At 38.4% G+C, this 14,142-nt stretch overlaps 2 protein-coding genes across 2 annotated transcripts in view; both read right to left on the bottom strand.

Annotated features, from left to right (window-relative positions):
* Nucleotide 1: 1 nt before the first annotated feature.
* Nucleotides 2-3,450, bottom strand: LOC104595749 (arabinosyltransferase RRA3-like). The gene is made up of 2 exons (XM_010256619.3): nt 2,922-3,450; nt 2-1,287 (listed from the first exon to the last, which is right to left on the bottom strand). The coding sequence occupies exons 1-2, from the start codon at nt 3,105-3,107 to the stop codon at nt 175-177; spliced, it is 1,299 nt and encodes a 432-aa protein (XP_010254921.1). The 5' UTR covers nt 3,108-3,450; the 3' UTR covers nt 2-174.
* A 4,677-nt stretch (nt 3,451-8,127) lies between these two features.
* The window catches only part of LOC104595748 (HVA22-like protein k), a 31,255-nt gene continuing 25,240 nt past the window's right edge, over nt 8,128-14,142 (bottom strand). Inside the window, exons 7-8 of the mRNA XM_010256618.3 lie at nt 8,845-8,917; nt 8,128-8,751 (exon numbers count right to left, since the gene is read on the bottom strand). Of these exons, the coding sequence (XP_010254920.1) occupies nt 8,642-8,751; nt 8,845-8,917 (183 nt within the window). The 3' untranslated portion in view covers nt 8,128-8,641. The remainder of the gene's footprint in view (nt 8,752-8,844; nt 8,918-14,142) is intronic.

The raw sequence follows: 14,142 nt of genomic DNA, 5'->3' as shown, positions 1-14,142 counted from the left end.
GTTATAGTGGAAGAGAAAGCAAAATTCATAGTGGAAACAAACCCAGTGGAAATGGATAGACATAATTCACAGAGCTCTTGAAAGGTGAAATCAAACTGACCTACATGTATACTTTTTGAATACATTAAAAGCCTGTTAAGCAAAGGGCTGTCTCAAAGAAAAAAACAAGATTTCCTACTCTGAACCATCTGGGAAGGATTTCAGTGCATCTTGATTACCATTAACGTAGTATTCCACAACTGCTTTCATTCTTGGAAACTTATCTGGATGGTAATTCACATGAACAATTACTGGCTTTAACTTTCTTAGTTTATCATCTTTCCTCACAGTCTTAAATAGGACTTTGCTATTCATAAAGAGATAGAAATCCATTGTTCTCTTGGAAGCATGAAGTCCATCATAACCAGGATGTGAAGGGAAAAATAGTTCCTCATTGAAGACTGCCTGGTCCCATGCCTTCTGCCAAGAGAGCCGATCAGCAACACGATCCAAAAGCTCAATTGAGGGAATCGTGGGCCTTATATAAAAGAAGCCAGAATTATAAACCCATATTCGCATGGTATGTGCATATCGAGCCCAACCCATGGCGGGTTCATCAAAGACATCATTATATCCATAAGCAGTCATGTTATTGTGGCCATCAGTCATAGACTCCACATCTGAATCCCGATAAAGATGATCAAATGGGTTCTGCAAGTATATAATATCAACATCTGAAAGGAGAACACTGTAACCCAGCTGCAAGAACTCCCTCAAGATATGGAACTTTAAGCCAGAGACAGCATGATTACCACCTGTCCTTGCAATAGAATCAATACCTTCATCAGGGTCTCTTCTGTACACTGGGACGTCATTTGATTTGCAAAAATTTACAATCTCATCATCCAGAGCAACCACCAAATAATTGTGTATGCCAACTTTCTTGATGCTAGTGAACCACAGCTCCAACATATTCTTCACATTTGAATTTGCAAGTGCAACTATAAGCTCTTTCCGGACAGCAACTTGCTCAAGCATCTTTGCCAATCTTGGGTTCACAGATTCATCAGGAACAACAGTTGGGTTTGTTCTTAAACCTTTAACAGTGCCAAAAGGCCCAGCTTTATGCTGTTCACCTAAAACAAGGAACTGCTTCTGAGCCTGATCCTTCCCCTGTTCAGCCAACCGAAGCTTTTCGGTTAGTTCCCTAACCTGCTTCTTCAGCTCCGCATTCTTCTCTGACACTGAGACAAGCTCCGACTTCAACATATTAATCCTTTCGGGTGATTCACACATGGACGAACCAACCTAACAAACCAAGAGAGGGAAGAGGATAATGGAAACCATGGTTTTCAAAAATCTCCTACCAACACCCAATTTCATGCCACAGAAACAGTAAAAAAATCATGGATACCAACAACAAAACACTGCTGATACAATTCAATTTACAAACCAATATTGTCAAAAGGAACCTAATGAAAACATCCCAAAGTGTGGGATTTAGCCACATGCAAATAACACCATTTGCAGCACCACTAGGATGTGACCTGTTGCAGTTGAAGGATATAGGAGAACTAAAGGGCAAGCCAAAAAGAACATAGATTGAAGGTTGAATTAGTGAAAAATGATTTGAGGGATCAGAGACAATAGTTTGACAATGAATATGACTGTCTATAGTTGAAACAGGCCTACTTAAAAATGCATGCATGGAGGCTGTTTGTTGCTCCTGGGGGGTGGGGAGTTGAAGTGACTCTCATATGTGATGCAACAACACATATCTCTCATCAGTTTGCATTGATCAACCCAAAACATTTCAGGTAGAAACAGCAATCGTACCAAACACAACCCATGTATTCACTATTTTCCATAGCTCCATCTTTTACATGCATTTAGTCCTCCTTTGAGGTAGAAAACAACAAGAGAATTAAAATAATCAAGTGATCAAGAAAATATAAATATTTCTTTGTGATAGGGTTTTGAGGTGAAATAAACCCAAATGTCAAATTCTTAATTGATTTTCAATCTTGGGTCTAGATGAGTTTTTAAAGGAACCCAAAAAATATTAATATAATGATTAAAACTGAGTTTAGAATCCGGTTATGTACCTTCTAAATTCTGTTCAAATCCCATCAAATCATCTTAGAATTCATGCAATTCAATGGGGTTCAAAAGAATTCAATCATAATTCTGGCCAAAATGGGCTTTGGTGGAAGAACTGAATAATGGGGGTTTGATTCAATTCAAATCATACAATTTGAATCGCGTGAGTCACACTGATTTAACAACATTAAAAACAAATTGTCCAACTTTTTGTGCTGATAAAAAAAGTCCAATTTTTTTATGGATATTAAAAGGCAATTATCTTTCTCAACTCGATATCCCACATAATAAGCATTTCACTTTTCTTTTCCTTACAAATATATCAAATTATCAATTCCAAGCCCCAATGAATCAGCACTAAGGTTTGTGTCCAGAATGGATTCACAACAGTGTCATTCAGATTCAAAATCAAACTGAGAAACCAAGGTCAACTTTCTCATTTTCAGCACGGGACCAGGGAAGTTCCAAATTTTAGAGATCTAAACCCAAAGCATCATCAATTCATAGCAGACTATTCTACGGAAAGAATTTAAACGGAGATGATGCAATCTCGCTATAGATATGAACCGTTATTTTCCTGCTCGGTCTTGAGTCTTCCACAACAATCTTTTTCAGTGAACTACCAAGCAGTAACTTATCAATTCCAATAGTAACCACATGCTATTCGAATCACTTCCTCTGAACCTATAACCGTACCTAATCTCAAAGTCAAACAAAATCCACATGATTCTCAGAAGTCGAATAACATGCAAAGGGAGATTAAATCCTCAAAATGAGAAGTGCAATAACCATTTCAATATCTTTAAAGAAAGAAGTACGTATTTAAGGAATAAAATTCGTACCTGAAGACTGGTCCTTGGAATTCTACGACCTTGAGCCGGCGGATCGGAAGCAGAGAATCCATGAGGAAACAAGAAGGCGAAGACGCATCCTAGAAGAACTCCAGTTGCAATCGCAAGGGCGATTCTCGACCCCCGCAGTGACTGTCCGCTGTTTCTCATCAACAGCCCATCTCTACGCCCCGTCATGTCTTCGTAACCTCACGTTCCACAGAGAAGAAGGAACGACAAGAAGAGGAGGTATCGCCCTTCGCTCCTTTTCTTTTATAGTAGCATATTATAACAAATAGAACATGAAACTTTTTTTTTTTTATATCACAGAGAACGTGAGCGTTTATGTTCTCACTCTAAAGTCAACTGCAATTTCGAAACCCTAAAAAATGTTTCTAGCATGCCCTCTCTCTCTCTCTCTCTCTCTCTGGCTCTGATTCACACTGTACAGAGAAAGAAATTGTCGCCGAGAGTGGAGTAGTTGCTTGACTGAAGAAGGAAAATCAGGCATGCTTTAATTTCAGAGGGAGTGATTCCAATAGCCTGAGCTTACCTGCGGACGACTTTTCAACCGCCAGATCAGAATGTGAAAAATTAAATTATATTATGTTAACAAAATAAATGATATAGTATAATTTTAACAAATATTAAAATTATGAAAAAATAGGAATTTTTTCAAATACATAAAAACATTGTGTTTGGAAAATGTTAAAAATGTATAAAAACATTGTGTTATTTGAAAATGGTTGATGTTACATGAGTTAATGAAAAGTATAAAAATTTGTTGTTTTGCAATGTCATAAATAATAAATATGCCCTGCAATGACAACGATTAGTATAAAAATTAAGAATACAATCATAATAAAGGGTTTTTGTCGACTTTCAATGAATAATTTTTGAACAGTGACAAACGGAAAAATCTATCAAAATAAAAGGAGTATGTAGCATAATACATTGAGGTTTGAGAAAATAAGACCAGAAAACCAATAAAAATTTAGGGAAAAATTCAGACTAGTATTCTGTACTTTGGGTTTAGTGTTATTTTGGTCTTTAAACTTTTAAAATGTATCGATTTAGTATCTAAATTTTCAAAATGTATCAATTTAGTATAAAACCTTTAATCACCGTTAAGTGGTATATGAAATGACACAAACACTCTTCGAGTATTATCTAATTTTTTTATCAATCATTAAAACTAATTTTCCTCCTTTGTGCTCCCACTCTTTATCAACCATATCCACCGTCCCCACATGCTCTTGGAACGTTTTCCCACACCTCTGTAAGACTAACAACGATGGACAAATCCCCACTCAAAACCATGGTCTTGTTAATTGAGTATTCTACATCAATGGGCTGATGGGTGTTGTTTCACGTCTCGACCTCTTCACCTTAAGATCTCGTGCTTAATATGATAGATGCAGGCGTGCATGGCCAGTGGCACAATCAAGGTGCAGGTAGGGACAACTACCAACATTGGCTTAGGTTTGCTAATTGCCATTCTCAATGGCTTAGAGGTGATAAAGATGAGCAACTGCGACAAGAGATTGGATGGTATGTTCTGTGCCGAAGGGTCTTGCTTAGGGCTAGATACATGAAGAACTTCAGTGAAGATTGTTGTTGGTATTGATTTGGTCAAGGGGGTGACCGGATCAATACCCTTACTGTGTTTAAACCTGAGAACTTCTCATCATGGCTCCTCCCCACAATCTGCTTTACCCTTACTATGTTTAAACCTGGCTAAAACCTAGAAACTACTCTTTAAAACCAACACATTTCTGTAGTATTTTAAAGGCAACCAAGTTTGGCCGAATTAGAACTGTCTGAACCTGACTCTCTTTTGAGAAAGAAACTTAGAATTTTAACAATTTGTGGTAATGCTTCTACAGAAGTTAGAAATGAAAAAAGAAATTCGGAAATAACTTCAAATTCAAAGTTCAAACCCACTTGAAATTTCTCAGCAAAGATAGAGTATAGGCAGTAGGAATCCCGGTGCTCCCTCTGATACTATCTAGTCTTCACTAAGATGAGCCTAGAGCATTTCTAATGGAAACCTGTTGCAGGAGATAGGAGAAACTGAAAGTTTGGAAAATGTTTCATAATCATTTGTTCCTACAGCTCAGTTTGGAAGGAGTACAAATACAAATTTGTAGAGTACAAAACCTTGTATTTTATATTATTTTCTATATATTTATATTGTACATATTTGTATTTATACTCTTTCCAAACTGAACTTATATAAAAATAAAATTATAAACTAGAGCAAATTTTCAAATATATAGACATGCATTTTAAATTAACATATCAAATATAGTTGAAGAAAAAAACAACAAGCAGTTTCCATGAAGTGGATCAAGTACATAACCCAGACCAAATGTTGTTCACTCCATATGCTTATTAACTAATTCTTGGGTTGAATTGTGAACTTTGTGTCAGCTTACCTTTCAAAACTTTCCCCATGGTTATCTTCTTCCATTTTTACAATGGATTGATCATATTCATTGAATAAATCATCTGATATCACTTATTTCCTCATAGTTATTTATAGAGAAGCACACAAAGATTATCCCTCTAGACATTGAAAGGTGTTTTTAAAAGTTCAAATGCTCTCTCAATTACATTTCACAGCATGTTGATTGTAGTGTTCCCAGCATGAGAATGTGGAAAATTTGTTACCCAGGTACCACACATTTTGATAAAGTATACTAAAGGTTGAATGCAAAAATAACCTAGTGGACACAAATCAAGTTCCCACATGGACGATTTTTTATTTTTTTGTGAAGATTAAGAGGTAGCCCTATTTGAGTATTTTCAGTAATTATTCCAAAAAATAAATATGAAAGGGTCGTAATTTGATAATCATATTAGATCGTTGGATTGGTGTCTCAAAGTATTTTTTTTTTCTATCTAACATTGAACCAAATTTGTACAGATAGAAACTAAAGGAACACTATATCATGTGCTGTTCAGTATAAGATTATTTTCGTTCTGCACATTATGTATTCTAATTGAACAAAAACATAATAATAGAATACCTAATCAGGCGAAATTTCAGCTTCATCATGTGATTAAAGCTGCTCTACAATAGAATAGACTGACCTGTTCTGAAAAGCTTCAAAAGTTTCTTAAAAAATCAACCTGGGGATACAAATCCAGCATACAGGATACAGCTAGCCTTGCTCTTATTCGTTAAAGTTGGGTTCAAATTGACAAATATTCGCCCTAAGACCTTTTACCCAAAAGAAAAACTAAAAACAGTTGCCCTAATCAGATTAACATAGCTCATGTGACGTCTGCATCAAGGTTTTAACTCAGAATCAGAACCGTTCTATCCACTGGTTTTCAGGTCAATGGCTCAACCGTCCAATTTAAATGGACAGCAGACAGCTCGTGCCAACTTAAAAAAATAAAAATAAAAATAAAAAACAGTCAAAAACCATTAAACAGGTCAAGTAAATCAACGGTTTGATCACTGAGCCAATGGATTGATGACCAAATCAACATTTTTTACCAAAGACCGGGTTAAGAATGAAACAGAACCAATTGCCTGAATGGTCCCTGAGCCAAACAGTCTGACCATCTGGGTTAACGAAAACATTGGTCTGCATAACTAAACCACTACCGTACTAAATTGCGATAACATAGTCCACTGTTGAGCGCTACTAGGTTAAGAATTCTGGGCGGGGATCAGCTAGAACCGGAACCAACCCGATAGAAAATATTAAGGACTTGGAACTGAACCAAACCCAATAGGATTTGTAATTTTAGACCCAAAATTAAATCGACTGGTTCTCAGGATAATTGAGTCTGACCTGACAGACCTGATTATAATAAATAAACAAACAAACAAACAAACAAATAAATAAATAATATTATATTATATTATATACATATTATTTGTATTATATGAATATAACTCAAGTCAGATCTAAATCGATTCAGGATTGGATGAAATCTGTTTTTAACCGATAATAATCGAAACACTATATCAGGACCTGAAATCGATCCATCAGTTCTAATTCCTAGAACCAGAACCATCTCAATCGGTTCAGGTCCGTCGGGTTAGACCCAACCCATTGACATCCCTAGTAAGGGAAAAATAGATCAACAACTTAATAATTTAAGCTTTTAGGTCAAAAGGCAATATCTAATTCTTGTGTATAAATGCTGCATGCATATACAAATTCCCCAGCTTTCAAACAAAAGAAGATAACCTTAGTCATGCATAGACCTGTTCATGGGTTAGGCTCAAGCTTGACTTTAAGTACCATTGGTTTACAAATTTCTCATTTACCTTACCGAGGTAAGTGCACTCATCCAAATAATGTTTCCTAGGTAACACTTACCCATATTCTTTTAATTTTCAGGTAAATAAGATAATAACATTTTTACCTATAAAAAGCTAATATTAAAAAGGGCAAACTTACCCCATCATATTTTATAAACTTTTCTCCATGGATAAATTTTACTCATGTAAATGAAACTCTTTATGCGAACATTGACCAACTTTCCCCCTCTTATTTATCGGTAAAGAAACGGGACCTTAGACAAAATCACAAACCCGAAACAGTGTAAAATCAAGCCCATGCTGTCCAAGCCATCTTACTCAAATTTGTGGGCTAAATGGTGACACAAACACCAAACCCATCAATGATGCCTAATGAGATTGTTAAAGAGAACGATTGGATGATCAAGTACAAGTGTACAACCACAAAGAATCCATGCAGTTACATACAGAGTCATGGACAGACCATTTGGCAGGCTACCTTCTAAATTATTCATTTGAGATGGGCCCAGAAATGTAAAACAATGAGACAATGCACACCTTGGTACAACTTGAACCTATTCACCACCTAAATTCTCCTAAAGCTAAAATTGTTGCATGGAGCCTTTTACAAATTACAAGGCTGATTATTATGCCGCGATTTCTCTGGCGGTAAATAGTCAGTCTTAGGCCGAGTTTGATTTGATATAAGAATTACATAAAAGTTTACTTCGACGTATCTGTCAAAGGGGCAGACAAATTGCTGAAATATTTGAGTAAAAAATCTTTCTTCCCCTTTTACTTTGGAATAAATGAAGCCAGGTATATAAGAAATGCAAGGCCAGAACTGCGTCCTTGCCAGAAACCGGTTGTAGTTTAATATTTTAAATTCTGCATCACAATTATATATTCATACTCTTTAGCATCTTCATGTTTGGGGTTTTTACCTATCCATACTTGAGGGCAATTCAAAATATCGATACGTATTAGCCCGTATCAATTGATACGTACTATACAAGGAATTTCCCGATATGCCCTTATAGGGGTTGTATCGGGTCAAACCATAGTTCAGAGGATAGCCAAGACTTAAACCGACCCCTCTGAACCGGTTTAAAAAAAAAAAAAAACATAAAAATAAGCACCGGCACAGGCCAATACGCCCGTGTCGATATTTAGAACCTTGCCTGAGGGTTGTTAAACAAATATAACACAACCCAAACAAAGGCAACCTAACAACGGAACCTGCACCGCATTCAAAGCAAGCCAGGACTGAAGTTTGCCATAGGATAACAAGTAATGCTGGACAAATAGATGTTATCTTGCTAGAGCAAATGGCATGCATATACAAAAGCTAGAAAGTGAGAAAACCTTTACATCTGTAGATTAATTTGTCAAAACGGACTCCTTGATTTGGCATTGGAGATGGAAACTTCAATTATCTACGTCACCAGCGTAAGGAAAGGAGAATCAATCAATCGTTGTCTCCTGAGTCTGCATCTTGGATTTGTCCCGTGGGGCCCTCAATTGTGCTCTCACCTTGTGGCTCCACTGGGTGAACAATGCACTTCACCACTTGATTTGCTGAAACAAGAAATGTTGAATTTTCAGTCACCAAACAAGGCAATTTTCAAGTCTTAGAAACCACCAAATATCACAAGCTGGAATGATCCATACCTGATCCCATAAACTTTATGAGAAATGTCCTCATAAACTGGAATTCTGCTTGGTGTGCACTAAAGAATTTGGCCTACACCAGTTCAATGAATTTTTTTTTGAATTTGTATTTCATGTGTGAACTATGACAATCTAAACAAGTATATATAGAAATTGTAAAAAATAAAAGAATGAAAACAAGCTAATATCCACGAATTCTCAATTCAGATCTGTTTGCACTTTGCACAATACATTATCATTTTTTTTGCAAGTAAAATGAAAATTTTATTAAAAAAAGGATTACAAGGAAGGTGACAAGAAATCCACAAAACATTCTCATCAGGGTCCAGAAATTAGGGGTGCCACTAGGACGGGCTTGGGTTCAGCTTTCCTTAAAATTTAAGTGCGCCCAACCTGATGACCAAGGTCCAATGTGGTGCAAATTCTTCAGATACCCAATTTTCAACCCTATCTAGAATAGAAATCTTGAAGGTACATCCAGCATAAACTAATGAGGTCAGCTAGATGTTATCTGATGAACCATATCAAGCATCTCCTAGGTCAATAATTATTGCACAACGCTGTGGCCACAAATCTACAACACTCCTTCCAGCATTACATGGAGGACTTGTGGAGACTTTGTAACTTGATGTACCTTATTAGTATAGTCCCTGTTGTATATTACTTTTACATCTTATTCTTCTTTTCTCTTTCAGCCCTATATGGGCATTCTTGTAATTGTACATATCTTTTAATATATAAGAGACTCTTTGAGGTGGGGGTAATTCATTCTTGATAGACTTGTTCATGGGCCGGGCCGGGCCGGGCTTTTACTCTTCATTAATGAAAAATTGTTAGGCCCGAGCCCGGCCCTAATAAAAAGCCCGAAGCCCGATTGTGTTCGCCGGAACTGAGTTCGTGGTGACTGTGGTCTGTGAGCCTACGACCTGCGATTTTAAGTTTAACAGTGATCAGTTCGCGTCTAAGAAAGAGAGAGAGAGAGAGAACTCTCCGCCGCAGCCGGTGCCTATATTCGCCGCCTCGCCGTCGCCGGTGTCTGAGATTTGAAAGAGAAGTGAGATTTGAGAAGAGGAATGAGAGTCAGAGAGAAAAAGAAAGAGAGAGAGAGAGAAGGAGAGGAGTGAGGACTCACCGCCGGAGTTGTTGCGCCGGTGAACGTTCGCCGCCTCGCCGGTTGTGTGGCTGCCTGAGAGTGTGAGGATGAGAAGTTGAGAACTGTGGAGGATGTGGAGACTGGAGAAGAATAGTTCGGCTGGAAAAAGAAAGGAAAGAGGCAAAGAGGTGAAAAAAAGAGGGGGTCTTCAACTAGGGTTTTTAGGTTTAGTTATAGGTCAGGCCGGGCTATTTTGGCAAATCCCGAGCCCGACTCGAATTTATTGCGGGTCGGGCTTTTTGGCCCGAGGTTAAGCCCACAAGCCCATATGCGTGTTCAAGCCCGTCCGAGGGCCGGGCCGGCCCGTCGGGCCACCCGGCCCATGAACAGGTCTAATTCTTGACACCTCTAAGATTATTCTTGTTCTTTTCTCTATTCGGCCAAGGGTGTTGACATGGTATCAAAGCAGGTTGCCCTCTGATCTATTTTCTTGCTCTCTTGAACCTCACTAGAAGTAGTAAACATGTCGTATTAGGGCTGTCTTGATCAACCCTTTTCTGCTCTTTCTTCTTTGCGCAACCAGCAGGAGAGATTTCTTTAGATCTCTCTTGGGAGACATTGGTTTGAGGCCAAACTTCAGATCTGGTGTCGCCTAGACCTGATCTATTCTTCCTACAAACAGCATCTGATTTGATGAAGTTTTCGAAGAAGTTCTGATCTTCTTCTTGGGGCAACAACACTGTATAGTTTCCTTTTTTGGACTGCAACAACTTTGGACTTCAGATCTGGTGTTGCCTAGACTTGATCTATTTCACCTACAAACAGCATCTGATTTTGTTAAGTTTTCGAAGGAGTTCTGATCTTCTTCTTGGGGCAGCAGTACTGTACAGTTTCCATTTTTGGACTGCAACTCTTTTTTGGACTTCAGGCCTTCTACATCAGCCTGCGATTTAAGTTTTTCTCTCCAGATTGAAGGGTTCTCTCAAGCTCTCCTTAACCCTACACTCAGTTTCTGGTTTGGAGTTTTTAAGGACTGCCTCAATCAGCATAAGATACCTCCTTGTTCTTGAAGAAGACGCCTGATGTGTTGGTAAATCACAGATTTCTCTCAATCGGCCAACTCGATCAACCTATAACCCTAGATTTGGTGTTGTCCTAGGGTTTTCTTGCCTCCCATTTATTTGATTCAGACTTCAGATTCATATTTGAACGGCCTTAGACTCGACAGTCTTAAAAACTTGCCTTGTTTGGACTGTCATATTGAGTTCTTGATTGCTGAATTTGGTTGTCTCTGATATCCTTGTGCCTGGACTGCTGTTTTCTTGCTAAAATGGCCTCTGATAGAGTCAATACTATTCCTTTAAAACTGGAAGGATCTACCTATGGAATTGACACTGCTGTTGTATCAAATGGGAATAAGAAATCTACTACTAGTGGCGATTCTTTTGTTAAAGGTGATTCTCTAGCATCTATGGTTGAGCAAAACATTCGACAACTGGTAACATTTGCTATTCCTTTTGCTCTTTCTGCCATTGGCTTAACCTGGTGAGTTTTCCGGTTATTGTGCTTCTCTTTCTCATATTTGGATCATTGACTTTGGAGCTACCAACCACATGACAGGAGCCTACCTTAACCAACCAAGTAACCTTACTAAAACCCATCACAAACGTATTGTTATTGCCAATGGTGAAAAGTTAAACATCATTGGTAGTAGTGATCTGTCTCTTAAGCTTTCACCCACTGCATCTTTCCCTCTTACCAAGACCCTTCTTGTTCCTAATCTCACTACAAACTTGATTTCTGTTGGCCAATTAATTGATGAAAGTAACATTTTCATCTTCTCTCAGGATGGATGTTTGGTTCAGGACTGGGACACTGGAAAGGTGAAAGGGAAGGGGCACAGGTTGGGCCGTCTATTTGTATTGGAGTTCGAGACGCATCAAACAGCAACATCATCAGTTTATTTCAGTTCCTCCACTTCTAGTTCCTTTTTGAGTCAGAAATAATGTTTGGGACTTATGGCATAAACGTCTGGGTCATTTACATTTTGAAAAATTAAAATTTTTGTTTGATTCAAGCCTTATTAAGAATAAAGTTCCTTCCTTGCACACCTTTGATATATCTTGTGTTTCTTGTTGCTTAAGTAAGAGTCGTACCTTACCATTTCCTCACATATCTAAGCATGCTACCTCTCCCTTCAAGCTTATACATAGTGATGTCTGGATTGCTTCTGTCTCTTCTCGGCTTGGATACAAATATTTTGTGTTTTTCATTGATGATTGTACCAGGTACACACGGATATACTTCACCACAAGTCTGAGGTGTTCCCAACATTTAAGTTGTTTTATGCTATGGTGCGGGTTCGATTTCAATCACAAGTGAGTATTCTCCATTCGGATTCAGGAGGAGAATACACTGAAGGAGATTTTTTATCCTATTTGAAGGATCATGGAATACAAGTGCAACGATGTTGTCCAGATACTCTTCAGTAGAATGGTGTGGCCGAGTGCAAGATTGGACATACCCTTAGTGTTGTGAGGACATTATTGTAGGAGTCCCATACTCCACCTTCCTTTTGGATAGAAGCGGCCAGTACAACTGTGTTTTTGATCAACTATATTCCTTCCTCAGTTCTTGGTAATATGTCTCCCTTTCAGAAGTTATTTGGTCGTTCTCCAGATTATCTATGCTTCATGTTTTTTGTTGTGTGTGCTTTGTTCATCTTTCCTCTCATGAACATTCTAAATTGTCTACACAGTCTGTCATGTGTGCCTTTGTGGGTTACAATCCTGACCACACAAAGGATTTATTTGTTATGATCCCTCTATTCGTCGCATTCGTATATCACGTAATGTTGTTTTCCTTGAGCACATTTCATTTTTTGTTGGAATTGCTAGACTGTCTGCACCGTTTGTTTCTATTTTGCCAAACTTTGATTCACAGGATGCTCCACCTCCTTCTGCTGAGAAGGATTTTCTCGTCTTCTCTCACAAGCGGTTACGTGCCCCAGCCCCTGCGCCTGCGACTCTCCCTCCTCCTGGTTCAGATCATCATCCTACCACTGCACCTATAAGTGATACCTCTACTTCAAACACTCTTCATACTTCTATTCCTCTTCGTCGTTCTACTCGTATATCTAGACCTCCTGACCGCTATGGTTTTCCTTTAAACCATAGCTCTTTGTCCGTTGTCCTATCCTCCACAGATGTTCCTCACTCTTACCAGGAAGCTAATAGTAGCCCTCATTGGAAGGAAGCCATGGATGCAGAGATTCATGCTTTACATGAGAATGACACTTGGGATCTTGTGCCTACTCCTCCAGATATATCCATTGTTGGGAGTCGTTGGGTTTACAACATTAAGCTGAAGTCTGATGGATCTCTTGATCGATACAAGGCACGATTGCCCAGGGATATAGTCAGGAGTATTGTATCGACTATGAAGAAACTTTTGCTCCTGTTGCAAAGATCACCACAGTCCATGTTCTTTTAGCAATGTCTGTTGCTCAGTCTTGGACCATATGCCAGCTTGATGTGAAGAATGCCTTTCTTCATGGTCAGTTGAAGGAGACGGTCTACATGAAGCCTCCTTCTGGATACTGCAGTGATCCTTATTTAGTATGCCGCCTCAAAAAATCTCTATATAGTCTAAAACAAGCTCCCCGGGCATGGTTTGAACGCTTTCGCGATGTTGTAGTTGCTGCTGGATATAGCCAGAGTTCTTCTGATCACTCTTTATTTGTTAGGCGACAACCTCAAGGTATTACCATTCTCCTACTATATGTTGATGACATGTTGACTGGGAATGATGCTAAAGACATTCGTGAATTGAAACTATTACTTCATAATTCCTTTCGCATGAAGGACTTGGGCCCTCTCACATATTTCTTGGGACTGGAAGTACATCGTAGTGATCGAGGGTATTTTGTTTGTCAACAGAAGTATGCCTTTGACCTTGTTAAACTTGCTGGTCTTAATGATGAAAAGTATGTTGATACACCTAATGGAGCTAAATCTTAAGCTATCTAAATCTGAAGGTCCATTACTTCTTAATGCTGCCTTATATCGCCAGCTTATGGGGTCCCTCATTTATCTCACTATGACTCGGCTTGATATTTCTCATGATGTTCAAGTTGTTAGTCAATTTGTTTCTACTCCGCGTCAGCCTCATATGACTGTTCATCGCATCATTCGATATGTTAGCAC

The sequence above is a fragment of the Nelumbo nucifera genome, chromosome 5, assembly GCF_055504915.1.
Source record: "Nelumbo nucifera cultivar China Antique chromosome 5, China Antique-T2T, whole genome shotgun sequence".
Lineage (NCBI taxonomy): Eukaryota > Viridiplantae > Streptophyta > Magnoliopsida > Proteales > Nelumbonaceae > Nelumbo > Nelumbo nucifera.
Note: the sequence above shows the minus strand (reverse complement) of the source record. Positions and strands in the feature narration are given on the sequence as shown.

What these genes read in the sequence shown, in the direction of transcription:
- LOC104595749 (XM_010256619.3), bottom strand. Translation starts at nt 3,107, where the DNA reads ATGACGGGGCGTAGAGATGGGCTGTTGATGAGAAACAGCGGACAGTCA. An exon ending in TTCCAAGGACCAGTCTTCAG is followed by an intron (nt 1,288 to 2,921) that starts GTACGAATTTTA and finishes TTGGTTTGTTAG; the next exon opens with GTTGGTTCGTCCATGTGTGA.